The sequence below is a fragment of the Peromyscus maniculatus genome, chromosome 23 (assembly GCF_049852395.1).
Source record: "Peromyscus maniculatus bairdii isolate BWxNUB_F1_BW_parent chromosome 23, HU_Pman_BW_mat_3.1, whole genome shotgun sequence".
In the NCBI taxonomy this organism is placed as follows: Eukaryota; Metazoa; Chordata; class Mammalia; order Rodentia; family Cricetidae; genus Peromyscus; species Peromyscus maniculatus.
The window spans coordinates 34,970,640-34,991,019 of record NC_134874.1 but is presented as its reverse complement, the minus strand read 5'-3'; the positions used below and the strand labels follow the sequence as shown (position 1 = coordinate 34,991,019).

General features: G+C 43.5%; 2 protein-coding genes and 1 long non-coding RNA gene across 5 annotated transcripts in view; 1 reads left to right on the top strand and 2 right to left on the bottom strand.

Annotated features, from left to right (window-relative positions):
- The window catches only part of LOC121826360 (uncharacterized), a 151,094-nt gene that overhangs the window by 118,791 nt on the left and 11,923 nt on the right, over positions 1–20,380 (top strand). The gene's annotated exons all lie outside the window — the stretch shown is intronic.
- Positions 494–5,986, bottom strand: LOC143270626 (uncharacterized). The gene is made up of 3 exons (XM_076561286.1): positions 5,962–5,986; positions 3,434–3,968; positions 494–1,700 (listed from the first exon to the last, which is right to left on the bottom strand). Exons 1-3 carry the CDS (start codon positions 5,984–5,986, stop codon positions 1,598–1,600), a joined length of 663 nt encoding a protein of 220 aa, XP_076417401.1. The 3' UTR covers positions 494–1,597.
- On the bottom strand, positions 1,225–3,427 carry LOC143270636 (uncharacterized). Its single transcript, XM_076561323.1, has 2 exons — positions 3,253–3,427; positions 1,225–2,433 (listed from the first exon to the last, which is right to left on the bottom strand). Exons 1-2 carry the CDS (start codon positions 3,408–3,410, stop codon positions 2,178–2,180), a joined length of 414 nt encoding a protein of 137 aa, XP_076417438.1. The 5' UTR covers positions 3,411–3,427; the 3' UTR covers positions 1,225–2,177.

Below are 20,380 nucleotides of genomic sequence, written 5' to 3'. Positions count from 1 at the left end.
TTGAGCATGCTCAGACTTGAGGTCGTTAAGGAACTGCTGAGGAGCTGCTGAGCCGTTGTGGAGGGGGTCTGTGGAGTTCATCTGGTGAGGGCAGTCCCAGACCAGGGTGGCCAGGGTCTCCTCAGAGTCTGGACTTTTTCACAGCCCCTGTTCTGGGGAGGCTGAGGTGAAGACAAACCTGCCTTCTTGATAGCAGTGTCCTCTTAGACCAGGTCTAGTGAGGCCATCTTCTCAGATCCTGGAGACTCCTCACAGCCCAGTTCTCATGTCGCTGAGATGGCCTCAGTGAAGATCCAGGATGGCAGGATGAAGTTCTGAAAAAAATTATAAGCTTTCATCCAGATTATTATGGGCATAACGTTTTCCGTATTTCTTTACTTCATCTTAGTATCTGTGGGATCTGCAATATCCCCTTTCTCATTCTGAAAGACCCCCGGCTGAGATCTTTCTCCGGGAGAGACCCCAAACCCAAGGAACACACTGAAACCACAGATCAGATGCAAAAGCAAGAGGGTTTATTTAGACCAGGTACCTGGGGCGAAGTCTCTTGGAGGACTTGCGCCCTTTCCTAGGGCAAGGGGGACTTTTTATGGGATCCCAGGGGCAGAGGCGCGGTTACAGAAGCGAGAAGCATAGTTACAGGGTCCCTATTGGTTGTTTCAAAGAAGGCCAGGGTGAACTTGGGGTCATATGTGTGTGGCTGATTTGGCCTTGTCCAGGCCAGCTGCTTATTCCTCAAGGCCAGGGGCCCGCCATAAAATATCAACTGTCTTACTCCCAAGGCTGCTGACCACAGTTATCTCTCTCAAGGCTGGCCATAGCTATCTCTGTCAAGGCCGGGTAGCTGGCTATGGCTGTGAACTCCTGTTTTTCTGATTCCTGCAGAATGGCGTTTCTAAGGCCAAGTTATTGGGGGGGCATAACATCGGCCCAACGCCCCATATCCTCATAATGGAGCGGGGGTCTTTCATTCCCCCATTTTCTTTTGTACCAAATGAAATCTTTCATTTTAGGATGGAGAATAAGGGGTTAGCTCTATCTCTGACTGTCTGAGCCTCTGATATTGTTTGGTTAGGATCAAAGCCTGGGCAACAGAAACCTTATCCTTGATGAATTGCACCAATCTGTTGAGGATGTATGACCCAAACAATAAAATGAGCAGGAGGACGATTAGGGGGCCCATAATGGTGGAGACAAGGGTCATAAACCACGGTGACCTTTGGAACTATCTTTTAAATCATTTTTGTTGAGCATGGCTACTTGGAGCTGTCTGAATTGGCCGGTCTCCATAAGGGCTGCAGTCCCTGTATCTACCCCAGCAGCTATTTTGTTTATGGTAATTTTTTCCAGTAACAGGGCCAGCGTCAGGGAAACAGGCTCTCTGGTGATGTCCCTCCTTATGTCAGGAGGACTATTAGGGGGATCAAGGGGACCCCCGGGTGAGTCTTATCTTTAGTGGGTTTGGAGAGCGTTGAACTAGATGTCTCGGTGCCCTCAGCTTCGTCGGGTTCCTTGGCAGTCTTTACATGTGACGTGTGGACCCAAGCCGCTGTCCCGTCAACCTCGGCTCTAGGTTCCTGGATTGATGGCGTCGGACCTAGACAGAGTCCCCAATCTTGAATGGGTGAGGCATCACCGGGCGGTTCAGTTGCTCCCGGCAGGCAGGGGTTTTTGCACCGTCTTTTGCATCAATTGGAGGGCTAGTGGCAAAAGAGGAGATATCAGAGTAAAGGAAATTTACAATTGGTGGGGGAGCCCCATACATGATCTCGAACGGGGTTAGGCCATGAGGCCCAGGAGTGTTCCGGGCTCGGTAAAGGGCTAGGGGGAGTAGGAGCACCCAATCTCTAGTGCCAGTTGCAAGCGTTAATTTGGTTAAAGTCTCCTTAATGGTTTTATTTGCACGTTCTACCTGTCCTGAGCTCTGGGGGCTGTATGCACAATGAAGTTTCCAATCGATCCCCCGTAGCCTGGCCACCTCCTGACTTACCTGGGAGACGAAGGCGGGCCCATTGTCTGACCCCAATATCTGGGGTATTCCATACCTGGGAAAGATGTCATCTAGGAGTTTTTTGGTTACCACGTTAGCGGTCTTTTTTTTCTTGGTAGGCAAGGCCTCTGTCCATCTATGATGTAAGCGTGTCGCTCGGGGCTTTATTTCGCCCCCATTTTCTTTGTTAGTTCCTGGTCCTCCGGGCTTCCGCCATCCGGAGGGCCTGGGTCAGCGCGATCAGCTCTGCCTTTTGGGCCGATGTTCCAGGTGGCAGTGGTGAGGTCCAAACTATCTCCGATTCGGTGGTGACGGCTGCTCCAGTCCTCCGTTCTCTTTCTTGGAGGAAGCTGTTCCCATCCATGAACCAGGCAGCAGGGTTGCGGGGTTGAGGGAGACAACTGGTCTGCACACCATTCGATCTGAGGGCTGCTGGACCAGAGCTTTTACCGCATGGGAGGATAACACAGTTAATGGCTGTCCCAAAGTCAGTTTCCCTGCATCCTTGAGCAAAACAGCAATGGCTACCACATGTAGACAGGGGGGCGGGCCATCCTGCAGCTACCGGGCTTTCATGGCCCCAGTCTCTGTATCAACATTTCTTTTGCAAAGCCTGAGTTCTCGTCCACGAACAGTTTAAAGGGCTAGGACTTGTAGGGGGCTCCCTTTGGGTCCTGTCCAGATGTCAGCTGAACCTTTTTTTTTTTTTTTCTCGGTGGTCCTTTGATACCTCCTGTTACCTGTGGCCCCCTGGACCAAAGCTGTGCGGTCATTGAGAGAGCCTCCGGTATGGGTCAGGACTGAATGTTGAGCCCCGGTGTCCACTAGGAAGGTCACTGGCTGCCCCCTAATCTTGAGAGTTATCCTAGGTCGGGGGGAGGGGGTCTCCTGGCCTTGACCTCCCCAATCTTCCAGATTGAGGACCCTTGGCTTAGGTCTCCGAGACCCTTGAGGCTTTTTTTGATCAGTCACGAGCCCAATGTCCTCTCTGTTTACAGTAAGCACTTTGTCTTTGTCAAGCAGTGTTCTTTTTTTGATCTCCCGTCCTAACTTCCTAACTCCCTCTCTGACCTGTCCCTGAGACATTACAGTGGCCAGGACTTTTTTGTTTGTTTTTCCTCTCCCTCCGTGTCTCTCTAAGTCCTTTTTTTAAAAACGCGCTGCCGGCGTCTCTTTCTGGTAACCTGAGCCCAATCGGTAGGGGGTTAGAGCCCCTGGAGACCCGCTAAGAGCAACTGGCCAGAGATGTAGGTGTTCCCTACCTTCGCTGCTTTGTCCCGCCTTCCTCGTAGGCGACCGGCAATTGGGGAGGAAGCAGGAACTCATCCTCCGCTGTTTGGGGGCCGCTGCAGGAGCCGCCGGTCCCTCCGGCGCTGTCGGGGGGGTTGTAACACTCGGGGCGGGGTGACTCGGCGTCCATGGGTGACGCCGCCCCCTAGTCACCTTCCCCATATTGGGCCGGAGCCGGTCGTGGCACATCGCTGTGGGTCGCCGGCCAGGGGGCGGTCCCTCGCCGACCCCATCCCCGGCCCCGCCTGCGTGTCCCTGCCACATCCCGTGTCCGCCTGCGCCGCCGCTGCCGACTGTGCCGCTCGGCCGCCCATCGCGCTATCCACCGCCCCTCCGAGCGAGCGGCTGTGGGGCGTTGCCGGGACCGAGGCCGCCTGCGCCGCCGCTGGCTCCCCGCCGCCCGGGTCCGGCTGGTCGCCGGCCCCGCCCCTGGCCCCGCCTGTGTCGCCGCGGGCCTCCGCCGCCCGGGTCCGGCTGGTCGCCGGCCCCGCCCCTGGCCCCGCCTGTGCCGCCGCGGGCCTCCGCCGCCCGGGTCCCGGCCAGCCGCGCCGGGGGCCGCCGCGCGCGCGTGCGCGCCGCCGGAGGGCAGGTCCGAGCCCGAGTAGGCGCGGGTGCGGCCGTTGGCGGCGGGGCCACTCTGCTTGGTGCCCATGTCCGCGCCGCCCCGGGCCTCCGCGATCAGATTCCCCTGGTCTGCACCAGCTCCAAGTCCGCTGTTAGGCGCCACGCGGAAAACCACGGCCCGGCGGGGCGGACTCCTCCGCCCGCACGGGAGACATGGACAGCCGGGGAGAGCGGGGAGTGAGGGGAGCCCCCCCCAGCGCCGTCCCGGACCCCCGCGACCGCGCCGCGGCCGCGCGGACGGGAGGAGGCGCGGGGAGCTCCGGCACCCGCCGCCGCCACCGCCATCACCGCTGACGGCCTGCGGGGACTGGGCAGGGGGCGTCCCGGCGCCCTAGCTTCCCGGCAGCCCCGCCTGCGCGTTTCCTTTTCCCGCACCCGCCTGCAAGCCTGCCCGCGCGCCCGCCTGCGCCGGAGCAGCGGCCCGCGGGGAGAGGAAAAGACTTGCTGGTGTGGGGTTAGGGAGGAACAGGGAGTGGGAGGGATCCGCCGATCTGGCTTCCTCGGCTCCGGGATTCGGCGAGCGCTGCTGCCGCCGGGGGGCTGAGGGGAAGAGAAACGGCTTAACCCATGGGGGAGGTTCTGTTGTCAGGAGTCTCCACATGGCAATGTATGGGACCTGGTCCGGGTGGCCATGGGGACTGGAAGCAAAAACTTTTTTTTTCCACCTGTGAAATAAGACTGAGGTTAAAGGTTTCCTGACGAGGCCATCCTACATCCATTTTAACCCAATCGGCCTCGCAAAGAGTGATCTATTTTTTTTTTTCTTGATTACGACTCCTTTGTTGTTGGCTCGTGTCTTTCTTTACGTCTGACCAGTGTTTAAGCATGAGGCTCAAGGGGGTGATGACAGTCTGTCCTATGGCTGTTTTTAAGAGGAGAACGGTTAAACAGAAAACAAAAAAAAAACGACAGACCAATATAAATAAGACTAAAACTCGCTGCGCGGCTTCGGTTCCAAACCGAAAGCAAAACCAGAAAAACCGTGCCCCCAGAGGGGTCTTCAGACCGTGCCACAGAGGGCACTTCAGATGAACCGTGGAACGTCTTCCAGGTTCCCAGATTCCCCTAGGACGTCTCCCAGGGTTCAGTGGCGAAGTCCAGACCCGTCGGTCCCCCCTTTCAGATCCACTGACACAGACAGATTATCAGACGCAGGCGCGGAGACAAACAAACAACATTTAACACTCAGACAAACAGACAACCCTCAGACTGGACAGGGATGACATAAATCAAGGCCGGCCGGCTTACCTCCTGATGGTGGGTCGGTGGTCCCAGGGAGGGGTCTCAATCCCCGTACGGGCCACCAAATGAAAGACCCCCGGCTGAGATCTTTCTCCGGGAGAGACCCCAAACCCAAGGAACACACCGAAACCACAGATCAGATGCAAAAGCAAGAGGGTTTATTTAGACCAGGTACCTGGGGCGAAGTCTCTTGGAGGACTTGCGCCCTTTCCTAGGGCAAGGGGGACTTTTTATGGGATCCCAGGGGCAGAGGCGCGGTTACAGAAGCGAGAAGCATAGTTACAGGGTCCCTATTGGTTGTTTCAAAGAAGGCCAGGGTGAACTTGGGGTCATATGTGTGTGGCTGATTTGGCCTTGTCCAGGCCAGCTGCTTATTCCTCAAGGCCAGGGGCCCGCCATAAAATATCAACTGTCTTACTCCCAAGGCTGCTGACCACAGTTATCTCTCTCAAGGCTGGCCATAGCTATCTCTGTCAAGGCCGGGTAGCTGGCTATGGCTGTGAACTCCTGTTTTTCTGATTCCTGCAGAATGGCGTTTCTAAGGCCAAGTTATTGGGGGGGCATAACATCGGCCCAACGCCCCATATCCTCATAATGGAGCGGGGGTCTTTCAATTCCTTATGTAAGTTTAATAATGTTTCATTTTCTTTGCTAGTGTGCCTAGAGATTTATCAGTGTTGTATAGATATACGTTTTTTTCTTACCTTTGTCATGTTTATTTTCAATTGATTGAATTTTAAATATTGACTAGAGGCTTCTTAATCACTTCGTTTTTAGTATTTATATAAAATTTATGTCATAGATTATAAATCTACTTAAGTCAGGTGTTAAGTATTTCATGTCTATAATCCAAGCCCTTGGAAATCAGGATTCCATGAGTTTGAGAACAGTGTGGGTTACACACGTAGCACTGGATACACTGCTACAGAGTGAGATTTTATTGTAGAACATGCAAACAAAATCCAAATATATTCACTTTCATATGAAGTCATTTAATGTTTTAGTTTTTTTCTAATCATGGTTTAACTTATTCCATAAATTTTTGGTTATATTTTATTTCCACTTCAATACTTTTACTTTCACTATGACTTTCTCTTTTAATTTATTAATTATTTTAAGAATGAAATATTTAATTTTTTATTATTGGGGATTATCAAGATACTATTCTGTTATTAACTTGCATTTTAATTTCCGTGTAGTCAGATTGCACACATCACTTTATATCAGGTCTTCTATGTTTATTTAAACCTGTTTAGTAGCTTGTAACGTGGAGTATGTTGAAAAGTGACTTGTGTGTTCTGGAAATGCTGTCTTAAGCTGTCATTTGAGGAGGTGTTCTGTAAATGTCTGTCAGGTGAAATTGATTGACAGCAGTGTTCATGTTCTCCTTGTCCTTAATGACTTTCTCTGCTTTTCATTCTTTTCCCTTTTTACAGTAATAGAACTTAATTTGGTTTTAATTTAATTTTTTCTTATTACCAAATTATTGCCATATGGATATATCAGGAGTTAAATGGAATTTTCTATTCGAAATACAACATCTTGAAGCCTTGTTATATAGGAACTTATATCCCTATGTCAAAATTGCACTGAATTATTCAATATGTTCATGTTTTTTAAAAGTTTAAAACCTCATTCATTTGACAACTTCTTATTGTTTAGTTCATATAAACAAATGGTAGAAAGTGAAAGTTGATTTTTTACATATGCATTGTATTTTTTATTGATTCTTTGGGAATTTCATACCATATACTCTAATCCCACTCCTCTCCCAGACCCTCCATGTCTGCCCCGACCTCTTGTAGAGTCCCGCCACAAAGGAAGACATAAAAGGAATAAAAATAAGATAAAAATAAACAATAACAATAAAAAAGAAGAAAACAGTTAAGCACTTTTCTCCTCCAGCCCCCATCTTTCCCACCTCTCCATCACATCTCCATCACCTCTCCATCATCTCTCCATCATCGTAGTGGCGTTGGCAGCTGCTGTGTATCCTGCAGGTCTAGTATTGATGGTGTACTGAACCCAGGGGTCTTGAACCTGACCAACATCCCATTACACAACGAACATTTGCAAGTGAAGCTGTTGGACTTTCCCTCCTTTTGTTCTGTCGACTCCCATCTCCAACTTCAATTATGGATTTGTCAGTTTCCATCCACTTTCTCATCCAGGTTGGAGGATTCATAGTTAAATAATTTTCAAGTTTAGTGTTCTGTCTGCCTGGAAAATTGATCCTTTTTCACCACACACATGTATATTATAATATTTGTGTTATTCAGAATAGATACTTTCCCTAGTAAAACTTACTGTTCAGCAGTTTACTTTGGTAGCAGCATGGGTACTAGGGAATTTTAAAGAATTCTGCCTTTTCCTGCCTCATTACTCTGACACTCTGCCCATACATTTGTTTTCTATGCATCATAGAGTGAAATCCTGTGTGGTTGTTTATCTTCTCTGGTGGTTTCTCCCATCTAGAACTTTATGTTTAATGCGGTTACATGGTTAGTTTGAGTCTTCTGTCTTGATTGTTTTCAGTTCACTGTTTTTGTACAAAGTGTCTTTTGTGTCTGGTTTTGGGTTCAGTTTATCATTCTATTTATCCCCTTATCTAGCTTGTTATTTAGACATCTTTTAAAAAAGTTAATAGCTGCTTTTCAGGCACTGAAGGCCTGAGAGCTACTAAACTCAGAGCTCCTTCCTTGCTAAAAATGCTAGAAAGCTACCAGATCTCTGGAGCTCATCCATTGGGTGTTATATCAGCTGAGCCAAATAATAGTTTATATTTTACAGATTATTTGTGCCAAAATTTCTGTGTTTTGTTATGGTGGAATTCAAGACTTTTGTAAACCTCTCTTAATTGAATACACATTATGGATGACAATATGGTGATGGAACACTGTGCCTTTTAGTGACTAAAACTAATGAAATGCTAAGAAATCCCTGATAAAGTTTAAATTTTATGCAGATTTATTTGCATCAGCTCTGTACAACTCAGGTTTCTTGCATGATCCAATTGTTTTATATTTCCCTGGCACTATCTTTTTATGGTTCTGGGTTCCAGAATCACCTTATAGTCCTTACATTCTGTTTGGTCACAATCCTTTTTCTTACAACTGAGAGTAGGAGAATGAACTGACATCATGGACTGCATGGGTGCATGCCTCTCTGCTTCCCTGGATCCATAAAATAAACCGAGAAATTATGAAACAATGATTTGAAAATTGCACATATGTGATTAGACATGTAGGTATGTACACATGAGTGCAGTTCCCACAGAGATGAGAAGAGGCTCCAGATTTCCTGGAACTAGAGATATTGGTGTTTGATTATGGGTCACTGTGATAGGTGAGGGGAACTGAACTCAAGTCCTTCAAAAGAATACAGTGTGCGTTTTTCTGTTAGGCCGACTCTAGCCCCATCATTCAAAAACATTAAGAGAAGTTTTCAAGATAGTAAAAATGTAGTCATTATGTTTAGTTTTATAAAAATATGTCAGGGACGAGGACCGAATCACTAGTTAGTGGAAAAATACAGACCCCCGATAAGACAGGGAACTAGATCATCTTACAGTCAGGTTGCCTAGCAACAGGACATTGAGTCAGAGCCCTTGACCCTTTCACCCTGTAAACATCCTACATGAACATCCTGTTAGCTTGCACCACCTTGTGCAGATAACAGCTTCTTGCTACCCCTACCCTGCAGGAACTATATAAACCCTCCTGGAGAAAAATAAAGTGGCACCTTGATCAGAATCTTGACTTGGTGTATTTCCTTTGTGTCTCCTGTCCCTATCATTCTGTCCTTAGGGTGGTCGAGAACCGGATGAAGCCCTGCTGGCTGGGACAAAAATATATGAGCCCCTGTGCAAATAAGTAATTCTTTTTCTGTTTTGTTACTTCTAAAGTTAATCTTATTATTCTGTACATTTTAATTATATAAAATAAGTCATTTGTTTCTGTACACCACATTGTTTCCCAGTTATACTCCCTCCATTTAAAATATTTCCCCTCACACTTCAAAATTTTTAACCCTTTTCTTATTTTTCTAGATTCCATTTATGAGAGAAGATATGTGTTAATTGTTTTTGGAGAGTTGTCTGTTTCTAAACTTGATACATAGTTGGAACAATTTTCTTGAGAATTATGCAACTTTTTTCTATAATTTTATTTTGAATTATCTTGCTATATTTATGCATATTGTATGGCCTTTAGACATTCATATAATGGTGGTTCTCTGAGCTTATTCCCTGAATCATCTATTGCAGGTAGTGCAGTGATAAAAAATTACACACAAACTCACCTTACATATGTAGTGATTCAGCGTCATTCATTTTGATAAGTATGCACACCTAGGAGTGGTACAGCAGGCGTGACTATGTTATATTTTCATTCATAACCATCGTTACAGCATCCATTGTACCTGAAATGTTTTAGTTTACATTGAACATAACGTATATGTTCTTTTTCCACCTCCTTTGCAGCATTTAAAAAATTATATTGGGTGAAAAATGTAATCATTTTAAAGACACTTAAAGCTGGAATTATGGGGCAATCTAAATATTATTTTACTAATGTGACAAATGGGTATGGGGACCAAGAAAATGACCACAGAGTCTATAGTATTTGAGCCAGGCTGTAAGTCCTGCTGACAATTTATTCTATTGAAATGGTTGCCATGCATTGTTCTGAGTGGTCAGAGCTGGTCCTCATATTACTGCACGGCTGGTGAACTCAAAGTGGTCCATTTGGTAAGGAGAATGTACTTGTGAGTACCTAGTTTAACTTTGCACCCATATTTGTAGTTCATATAATTGTTGGCATTTTAGATACTGTCTCAGATATGCTGATTGTGAAAAATTGTTTTCATCATGCAGAAAATAAAACTCTGCTCTCTATCTTCTACCAAACACAAGCTCTGCACCAAATGTGCCATAGACCAGATACCCTGAAAATGCCAAAGGACACAGTAGAGAAAATACTCCCACAGCTAAGCACAGGTAAGGATTTTCTGAATAGGACTCTTGTCCAATAGTAAATGAGACCAAAAATCAACAAATAGGATCTCATGAAATTAAGACTTTTTATTTCAGCATAAGAAAATATAATTTAAGTGGTAGCATACAGAATATGAGAAAAATCACTGGTGTAATATTTGCATCAGAGTTACTGTGTAATTAACTTCCTTCTGATCGGGTGAGGCCTGTAGTATATGAAGGAATTAGTACCTGGTACTGTGTACCTGGTCAAAAGACACTGGCTTGGCAGGTCATAGCCCTTTAGATGGTGCGACTATTGTTACTTAGTGTAGTAGCAACTGCTTTATAAATATTTTTGTTTTACACATAGATCTCTTTAGCTCTCAGTCTTGGCCAGGGTTCTCTTTCTGTGGTATGCAGCAGCAAATGCACAGCCTCATAACTTCAAAATGTTGAAATGACCATGAATGCTCATTCCAAAATGGGACCTGTAGATCAACCACTTCCCCTAGGATAGGAAACATCCTGGAAGTGGGTCCTGAATGTCCTGACTGAGCATGAGGGAACTGCTGTGACATGCTGTCCTTTGGACATAACATAGCCATTGCTCACTCACAAGAGCTGTGATCAACTGCAGCTTCAGGTGACCATCCGTGTTCAGGTCATTGAACACACCTATCTGTCCCAAACCAGAGAGCTGTAAGAGGCAGCCTGCTGGTGGAAGACAAAGCCTACTAAGCCTTTGTCTCAGTACAGAAAATAAGATGGAAGCTAGAAGTTGGCCATTTGTTTTTTTCTTTTCTTTCTTCTTTTTTCTTTCTTCTTTCTTTCTTTCTTTCTTTCTTTCTTTCTTTCTTTCTTTCTTTCTTTCTTTCTTTCTTTCTTTCTTTCTTCTTTCTCTCTTTCTTTCTTTCTTTCTTTCCTTCCTTCCTTCCTTCCTTCCTTCCTTCCTTCCTTCCTTCCTTCCTTCCTTCCTTCCCCCTCTCTCTCTCTCTTTCTTTCTTTCTTCCTTCTTTATTTTACAATACCGTTCACTTCTACATATCAGCCATGGATTCCCTTGTTCTACCCCCTTCTGCCCCCCTCCTTTTCCCCCCAGCCCTCCCCACATTCCCACCTCCTGCAGGGCATAGCTCCCTCCCCAAGGCCTGAGATCGACCTGGTAGACTCAGTCCAGGCAAGTCCATTCCCCTCCTACCAGACTGAGGCAAGTGTCCCTGTATAAGCCCCAGGTTTCAAACAGCCAACTCATGCAATGAGCACAAGACCCAGTCCCACTGCCTAGATGCCTCCCAAACAGATCAAGCCAATCAACTGTCTCACCTATTCAGAGGGCCTGATCCAGTTGGGGGCCCCTCAGCCTTTGGTTCATAGTTCATGTGTTTCCATTCGTTTGGCTATTTGCCCCTGTGCTTGATCCAACCCTGGTTTCAACCATTCCTGCTCATATAAACCCTCCTGTTTCTCGCTAATTAGACTCCTGGAGCTCCACCCAGAGCCTAGCCTCATAGAAGGAGTTTGGTAATGTTCCTTCTGTTTCTATTGTGTGGAACAATTTAGAGAATATTGGTATTAACTCTTCTTTGAAAATCTGCTAGAATTCTGTGCTGAAACCATGTGGTCCTGGGCTTTTTTTGTTTGGGAGACTTTTAATGACTGTTTCTATTTCCTTAGGAGTTATTGGAATATTTAAATGGTTTATCTGGTCATGATTTAACTTAGGTATGTGGTACATATCCAGAAAATTGTCCATTTCTTTTAGGTTTTCCAGTTTTGTGGAGTAGAAGTTTTTGAAATATGACCTGATAATTCTCTGGATTTCCTCAATGTCTGTTGTTATGTCCCTTTTTTCATTTCTGATTTTGTTGATTTGGAATCTCTCCCTCTGTCTTTTGGTTAGTTTGGATAGGGGCTTGTCTATCTTGTTGATTTTCTCAAAGAACCACCTCTTTGTTTCATTAGTTTTTTGTATTGTTCTCTTAGTTTCTATTTTATTGATTTCACCTCTCACTTTGATAATTTCCTGGCGTCTATTCTTCCTGGGAAACTTTACTTCTTCTTGTTCTAGAGCTTTCAGGTGTGCTGTTAAGTCACTAGTGTGAGATTTCTCCACTTCTTTATGTGGGCATTTACTGCTATGAATTTCCCTCTTAGCACTGCTTTCATAGTGTCCCATAAGTTTGGGTATGTGGTGTCTTCATGTTCATTGATCTCTAGGAAGTCTTTAATTACTTTCTTTATTTCTTCCTTAACCCATTGGTGATTCAGGTGAGCATTATTCAGTTTCCATGAGATTGTAGGTGTTCTGTAGTTTTTGTTGTTGTTGAAATCTAACTTTAAACCATGGTGGTCTGATAGAACACAGGAGGTTATTCCAATTGTTTTGTATCTGTTGAGATTTCCTTTGTGTCCAACTATGTGGTGCATTTTAGAGAAAGTTCCGTGGGGTGCAGGAAAGAAGGTATATTCTTTCCTATTAGGATGGAATGTTCTGAAGATATCTATTAGGTCCATTTAGGTCATGACATCAGTTAAGTCCTTTATTTCTCTGTTAAGATTTGATTTGGGAGATCTGTCCAGTGGTGAAAGTGGGGTGTTGAGATCTCCCACTACTAATGTATGGGGTTTTATATGTGGTTTAAACTTTAGTAATGTTTCTTTTACATATGTGGGTGCCCTTGTGTTTGGGGCATAAATGTTCAAAATTGAAACTTCATCTTGGTGGATTTTTCCTGTGATGAGTATGTAATGCCCTTCTTGATCTCTTTTGATTGATTTTAATTTGAAGTCTATTTTGCTGGATATCAGGATGGCTACACCTGCTTGTTTTTTAAGACCATTTGATTGAAAAGTCTTTTTCCAGCCTTTTATTCTTAGGTAGTGTCTGTCTTTGAATTTGAGATTTTTTTTTATTGTATGCAGCAGAAAGATGGGTCCTGCTTTTGTATCCATTCTGTAAGCTTGTGTCTTTTTATAGGTGAATTAAGTCCATTGATATTAAGGGATATTAACGACCAGTGATTGTTAATTCATGTTATTTTTTGGTGGTAGTGTGTGTGTACTTCTCTTCTTTGGGGTTTACTGCTGTGGCTTTATCTATTACCTGTGTTTTCAAGAGTGTATCTGACTTCCTTAGGTTGGAATTTTCCTTCTAGCACTTTCTGTAGGGCTGGGTTTGTGGATGAGTATTGTTTAAATCTGGCTTTGTCTTGGAATGTCTTGTTCATTCCGTCTATGATGACTGAAAGTTTTGCTGGGTATATTAGTCTGGGCTGACATCCATGGTCTCTTAGTGTCTGCATTACATCTGTCCAGGTCCTTCTGGCTTTCAAAATCTAAATTGAGAAATCAGGTGTTATTCTGATAGGTACCTTTATAGGTCACATGTCCTTTTTCCTTTGCTGCTCTTAATATTCTTTCTTTATTCTGTATGTTTAGTTGTTTAATTTATTATGTGGCGAGGGGACTTTTTGGGTGTGGTCTACTCTGTTTGGTGTTCTATAGGCTTCTTGTATCTTCATAGGCATTTTCTTCTTTAAGTTGGGAAAATTTTCTTCTATGATTTTGTTTAATATATTTTCTGTGCCTCTGAGTTGGTATTCATCTCCTTCTATCCCTATTATTCATAGGTTTGGTCTTTTCATGGTGTCCCAAATTTCTTGGACATTTTTGGGTCATGACTTTGTTGACTTTAGTGTTTTCTTTGACTGATGAAGCTATTTCTTCTACTGTATCTTCAATGCCAGATATCCTCTCTTCCATCTCTTGCATTGTGTTGGTTATATTTGCATCTGAAGTTCCCAATCGTTTACTCAGATTTTCTATTTCCAGCATTCCCTCTGTTTGTGTCTTCTTCATTTTTTCCATTTCCCTTTTCAGGTCTTGGACTGTTTCCTTTATTTGTTTCATTGCTTTTTCATGATTTTCTTTCAGTACTTTATTGTTTTCTTCCAGGACTTTATTTTTTTTTCTAATTTGTTTGCCCTTTCTGCTAGTTGTTTATAGCGTTCTTCTGATTTTTTTTTTGTCTTTTCCTCTACATAAGCCTCTACATTCTTCATGATGTTATTCATAAGGCTGTTTTCTTCTGCTTCCTCCAATTTTTGATGTTCAGGTCTAGATGTTGGAGGTGTGCTAGGTTCTGGTGATGCTGTATTGCTCTTCATTTTGTTGTATGTTCTTCTGTCTTGACACCTGCCCATCTCCTTGTGGTTCGTTCTTGGTATTATCAGTGCACTTGGTTCAGACAGAGCTGACAGATTCAGGAAGTCTATTTCTCTTGTCCAGATGGTAGCTCTCTTTTCCAAATGGGAACTCTGGGGCAGGATGGAAGCTCTTATCAAAGTTGGCCATTTGTATTAATTATCAGTTCCCCTTTCTTTATCTGTCTGCCTCCCAGGGAAGACTGTGATTCCTATTCCCTCAAATTAATGAGTTTATTGAGGTTAATACAAGTGTATAGGTATGGAATTACTTATAAGAATATGAATAACTCTAATGTGTGGCATCACAAAGCTCACATTAGAATGGGTGACTCATTAGGACTAGAACTCTGAATGTGGCTGCATGACTTGTTTGCAGCTGAATGGGACAGAGGGTCTCCTTTCTTCAGTTCTCCTTAGTTATCACCCATTTAACCTTGGACATGGAAGGGCCTTGTAATTCCTGTACGTTTCAGCTTTCCCAGCCATGATTTAATTGCTGGATATTATGAACCTCTTCTCTTTTTTCATAGAACTTTCTGAGACTTAATGAAATAGTCCAGAGAAGAGTACACCAGTTGGACACTCAATATCAAAGGGTCATTTCTGAAAACATATATGCTAGCTATACAAAATGATTGGTTTACATTTGGGAAATATAACTATATATATATATATATGTATATACATTCATACACATATATATGTGTAAGCATGTAGCAACAATGAATGAAAATAGAGGTCATTAATTAGAAATAGAGCAAGGAAGAGTATTGGGAGGGTTTGAAGGATGAAAGAGAGGAGAAAGTAATCTCATAAATAATAGAAAACTATTTCATGTCATAAAAAGGAAAACTGTTACACAACACTTTACCCTTTCCTTAAAATGTTAGTTGTTTCTACAAGTTCACACTCTCCCATGGAGCTCTGCAAAGGCACTGACGGTAAATAACAGTCCTGAAGTCCCTGGTGAATCAACCATTTTATGTTTGACCTCTTCTGTAAGCACAGCCCAGTGCTCCATCATGCTCAGTGAATTGACCGTAAAGCACTGCTTCTCTCATATATATTTTATCAGGAAAACCCCATCCTTCCTTCACCATCTTCCAGTCTGTGTGAGACCTCTGCCTGTGATAACCAAGCATCCCCAATGCTTCTTGTGAGCCAGTCCATCAGGAATAATCTCTCTCAGATTTCACTAGATTACATAGTCTACTCTACACCACTCAGATTGATCTCATCTGTTCTCATAGCCTACAATCCCATGAGCCAAGCTTTGGCAGGAGGTTTCATTGATCTTTTGAAAGTCTTTGGTAATTCAAGCAGTTGAGAGACAGATTACTCCCTGACTAAGACGGTCTCTTTTTGTAGGCCATTTTAAGGCTCTCAAATGCAAGTTCTAGCATGGATTTTCCTTTTCTCTGTATAAAAGGTTGAACTATGTGACATCTTCTATCGCCTTTATTCCAAACAGAGAATTACATCCTAATTGTATACAAGTGTACTGAATTTTGGCCTAAGGAATTTTAATGAATACAGCAGTTTCATAAATGATCTTGATTTTTTTATCTTCCATAAAACTTCTGGCTTATGATTAACTCTATTTGCTGGCTTTGTGTACATCTTTCCATTTCCATTTAGAAAACTCTATGGATTTTACCTCTAGACAAAAATTTATTTAGTGAGAAAACATTTTTGTGAACTTCATGGCTAATGAAGAACTAATAAACACTGAATATATCAATATCAACTCATTGAATTCATTATATCTAAATTACATTTGTCATAAAAAAACAAACTAAGATGGTATGTTTGCAAGTTATTAAAGTATCAAGTTTTTAGATGCAGGTTTTTAGCTGGTTTTAAGCACAGTTGCATTTTTTAATATTTTTACACAAAATTTTTAGTGTCGCAGTGTCAGAGAGCTAAGGAATGTCACATTTCAGCAAGTGCTGGGGAGAATATGGATTACAAAGATTTCAGGTGGGAAAATATGGAGAATAAAACCCACAGAGAGAAGTTTTCATTTGTTATAATGTAACTAGCATTTTATAAGGCCCTGTAAAAACTTATGGAGGCAAAAATGAGTATAATATCCTGGATAAATAAGGGAAGAGCAAGAAGAAGGAGAAATAGAAGTGGAAGAGTAGTAGTAGGAGAAGATGGATGCATGCATAGATGGATGTTAGGATGGATGGAGGTAGATAGATGGATAGATGAATTGAAGGATGGAGATAGCTGATAGAAAGATAGATAGATAGATAGATAGATAGATAGATAGATAGATAGATAAATTGATATAAAATAGAGTAGAAACAGTTTTTCAGGCTATACAATACAGTGGTTATTGTGTCCACTGAAGGCAGAATGGACTCAGAACTTTTGTTCTTTTTTCCCATATTGGTCAGAGAACTAGTTATGGGTGAGGAACTCTGGATTTTTTCTTTCAGCATCTGAAGCCCTTTGAATCTGGACAATGCTAGTACTTCTGGTCCCTAGAAATAGCCCTCAAATTTAGTTCCATTCCAATTGTCTCTCAGTGGTCCCACTTTTACTTTAGGCTGATATATGAGGTGAGGTGGGACAAATACTCGTCATCCAGGAAACCCTGGCATTCTAGACCCCCAAGAATCTTTCTAAATGAATGCTCCAGGTTTTGTGTAGAAGTCTAGAAAAGGAACAAGGAATCCTGGCTACAGCAGATGATACAGAACAGGCTGAATTCTCGCATGGTGATATGCATTATTGTAATGGAGAGGCAAGAGTCTCTGGGTCAGGAATATGCAACAGGCTAGATACTTTGAAGATAAAATTTAGACCACTTTTTTTTCAGAGCTGAGGACCAAGCCCAAGTCCTTGTGCTTGCTAGACAAGCACTCTACCACTGAGCTAAATCCCCATTGCCTGACTTTTAAGGACATACTTGAGAGAAAAGTCAGAGGGAAATGGAGGACTTAAGACTACCAATGTCTGAGGCCATCTCATAGACTTCCCTAGAATGTATTGGACTGATTGTGTTTGTCTTTGGGGGATGTTATTTTTATAAAGACAACAGACTTAGTAGGGGGGGTGCTAGCATTGAGCTCACCAGCACAAGGACACCCCACTCAATTATTAGTCTGGAATTCTTTTTTTTTTTTTTTGGTTTTTCGAAACAGGGTTTTTCTGTGTAGCTTTGCACCTTTTCCTGGAACTCAATTGGTAGCCCAGGCTGGCCTTAAAATCACAAAGATCCGCCTGGCTCTGCCTCCCGAGTGCTGGGATTAAAGGCGTACGCCACCACCGTCCGGAATAGTCTGGAATTCTTTAAGGAAGGAGGAGATGCAGCAAGTTGATGAAATGAAATGTGGAAGTGCCTGCAGTTGAGAAGTGAGGATGAGGTCGGACACTCCAGAATGTTAACCAAGAAAACTCAGAATAAGAAAATTTAAAAATGGGAGGAACTCTGACAATATGTGGGAAAACTCTGTATTTGTTAATGCTTTGGTGATTGGCATTAAACATCATCCTGGGAATTTAAAATCTCATACAATGGGATCCTTCTTTGAGAAATCATTTCCACAATTGCCATTATATTTTATATTAAGTTCATCTCTCTGAAATCTTATAAGAAAAGAGGAACATTATGGACCATGTTTCTGTTAAAAGAAGTAGAAAAGAATTAGTGAAGCAGATTTTGGGTTAATCCAGGCTTCTTAGTAGGAAGGGTTATTCCTATGTTACTTTTCAGACTTGTTTGTTCCTAAAAATATCAGCTGAAGTCAAGATTTGGAGTTTTATCAGACCAATACATCATGCAGTATAACACCATTTGTATTATGCTATGTCCCATCATTGGTTACTCAGAAGAGAGCTTGGATCATGATGAGTAGCACATCCTGATTTGCATGTACTGAGGATGATAAGTGTAAATGGAATGTATGTGATCCACACAGTTGGTACTCAGGATGTCAACTTATATCTGTACATGAAGTCTGTGACTCTAAGATCTTCAATAAACATTCTTCTGTGTGTCTCTTTTGAGGCCTTGATTGGCTGTAAAACATCGCGTGAAACTGAGGTCTGGGATCAGTGTGCCTCAAGGTTCCCTCTAACTACCAAATATGTTAATGATGTCCATTTGCTTTCACCTGTAAGGGAGCCATCAGCTCAATTGATAACAATTGAGGTGTTTCTGGTTCCCTTTTGTTTAGGGTGTTGGATGAAGAAGAGAATATTCTGCCCACACATCCTTAAAGTTCAGGGATTCTGAGTTTAATTCTTCCTCAGTAGGCTGCAGGTCTCCACTGATAGCAGTTTATGGTCAGGATGTTTCTTCTCTTGGATTGCCTGGACTCCTTTCACACAGGGCTTGGTCCTTGGCTACTTGATATCAGGGTTTGGCCTAGGAAGAGTTCTCCATTGTGGTTGGAGCAGGTTCCGTTTAAATTGTCTCTTCAAACTGTGCTTCCTAGGGTCAACATTAAGTCTGACCACGTATCTCTCATTGGGTTGGCAGGAGCTCCCTTGATTTTAGAGTTTGTGGTTGACCTTCATGAAGGTCTATTGTTGACCTGTAACATTTCCACTTTTGATTTTGCCTGGCTTGTTCTATGAGTTTTGTATGAGCTCCTAATTTTTCCCAGTCAATATTTGCCCCAGACCTGCTTCTTCATTTGTTCCTTGTAGAATGTCCCAGGTCATCCTGTCTCCCTGTTTTGGTTCATGTTTTGTCAGGGTAAGTGTTAGCACTTTTGCATTCTCCTTTTCCTGCTTCCTCCCCCCCCCCCCCGGCCTCTTTCATTTGAGGGATTGGTCTGGGCCCACGTCCTTTCTTAGTTTGGCCCAGTCTTCTTCAGGGTCAGAGGTATGCTGAGGCCAAATTCTCATCTTGGTGAGGGCCCTGGCTTCAGTCCAGGTAAAGTTGGGGCATGGATACTCTCCTTTTCTTTTTTTGAGCCAGGTCTTTTTCTTCTGAGGGATAGCGTAGGACTCATCTCCCTCTTGGTTGGGGCCAGAATTCTTCAGGGTCAAGGTTAGGCATGGGTGTTCTTTTCTTTTCTTTTTGTTTCATTTCATTTTGTTACTTTTCCTTCTTCTCCTTTGCCCTTGGCTCTTCCATTTAATGGACTGGCCCAGGGATACCTCTGTTTTCCTCTGGGCCAGAGCTTATGCAGCTTCAGGTTTTGGTGAAGGCCTCTTTTAGGTCAGGTTTGGCCTTTTCATTCCTAGGGTTGGTCCCTGGGCTTTCTGGGTGAGGGAAGCCATTGCTAATGTATGCGTTATTTCTGGTCTTCATCAGGTTCATCCTTAGGCCTTGGAATACTTCTGTCTTGACATCATGGTTTAATGGTTAATCCTGGTCTACTTTCACTTTAGGTGCTTAGCATGGGCCTTTTCAGGGGCCATGTTGGCCTGGGGTGTGGCTGTGTCCAGGCAGTTTTTATGTTAGAGTTAAGCCTGGTTATATTGATATTCTGGGACTGTTGGTACCTGTTTCTCTTCAGGGTTGAAGCAGCGGATACTTTTGAATGGAGGTTTGACTGAAGCTACTTTGTATTTGTAATTAGCCTTGGATTATGCTCAGCCATTCTAAATAAAAATAACATGTGGATATTGATAGAGGACTGTATTTATTGTGCTTCTCTTACATCTCAAGTATATTCTGAGGAACATTGGCTCTTTCTAAGGGAAATGGCCACAGGCACCAACACAAAGCACAGACTCCAGATGAAATAAACTACATATTACACAAAAAGAAAGGGGAAGTGGAAAGAGACAGTGGTGTTTGGGAGAGTCCTTGCTGTTGCATTAGTGACTGTGGCCATGGTAAAGAGGCACCATGAGCTCATGTGGAAAATTGTTGCTTCTCAATAAAGATAACAAAATAGAGTCCCAACAAGGTCCCTGCTGCCTTTCCTTCTGTGATCTGCTCCCATGAAGGGATATCACAGGGAGTTAATATAACAACACAGGTTGGTCCTCCATTGATTTAGAGGTTGCCTTGATAGGCACACGAGGGTTGTACAGATCTTCATGGGGCCTCTTATGCAGTGTGGGCATGGTGTCCTCTCCTGT

Coding starts and splice junctions, on each gene's coding strand:
- LOC143270636 (XM_076561323.1), bottom strand. CDS start 3,410: ATGGACGCCGAGTCACCCCGCCCCGAGTGTTACAACCCCCCCGACAGC. Junction 2,434..3,252: donor GGCGGGACAAAGCAGCGAAG/GTAGGGAACACC, acceptor ATGCGGTAAAAG/CTCTGGTCCAGCAGCCCTCA.
- LOC143270626 (XM_076561286.1), bottom strand. CDS start 5,986: ATGAAATACTTAACACCTGACTTAA. Junction 3,969..5,961: donor ATACTTAACACCTGACTTAA/GTAGATTTATAA, acceptor GGTGCAGACCAG/GGGAATCTGATCGCGGAGGC. Junction 1,701..3,433: donor TCCGGCCCAATATGGGGAAG/GTGACTAGGGGG, acceptor TTTTGCCACTAG/CCCTCCAATTGATGCAAAAG.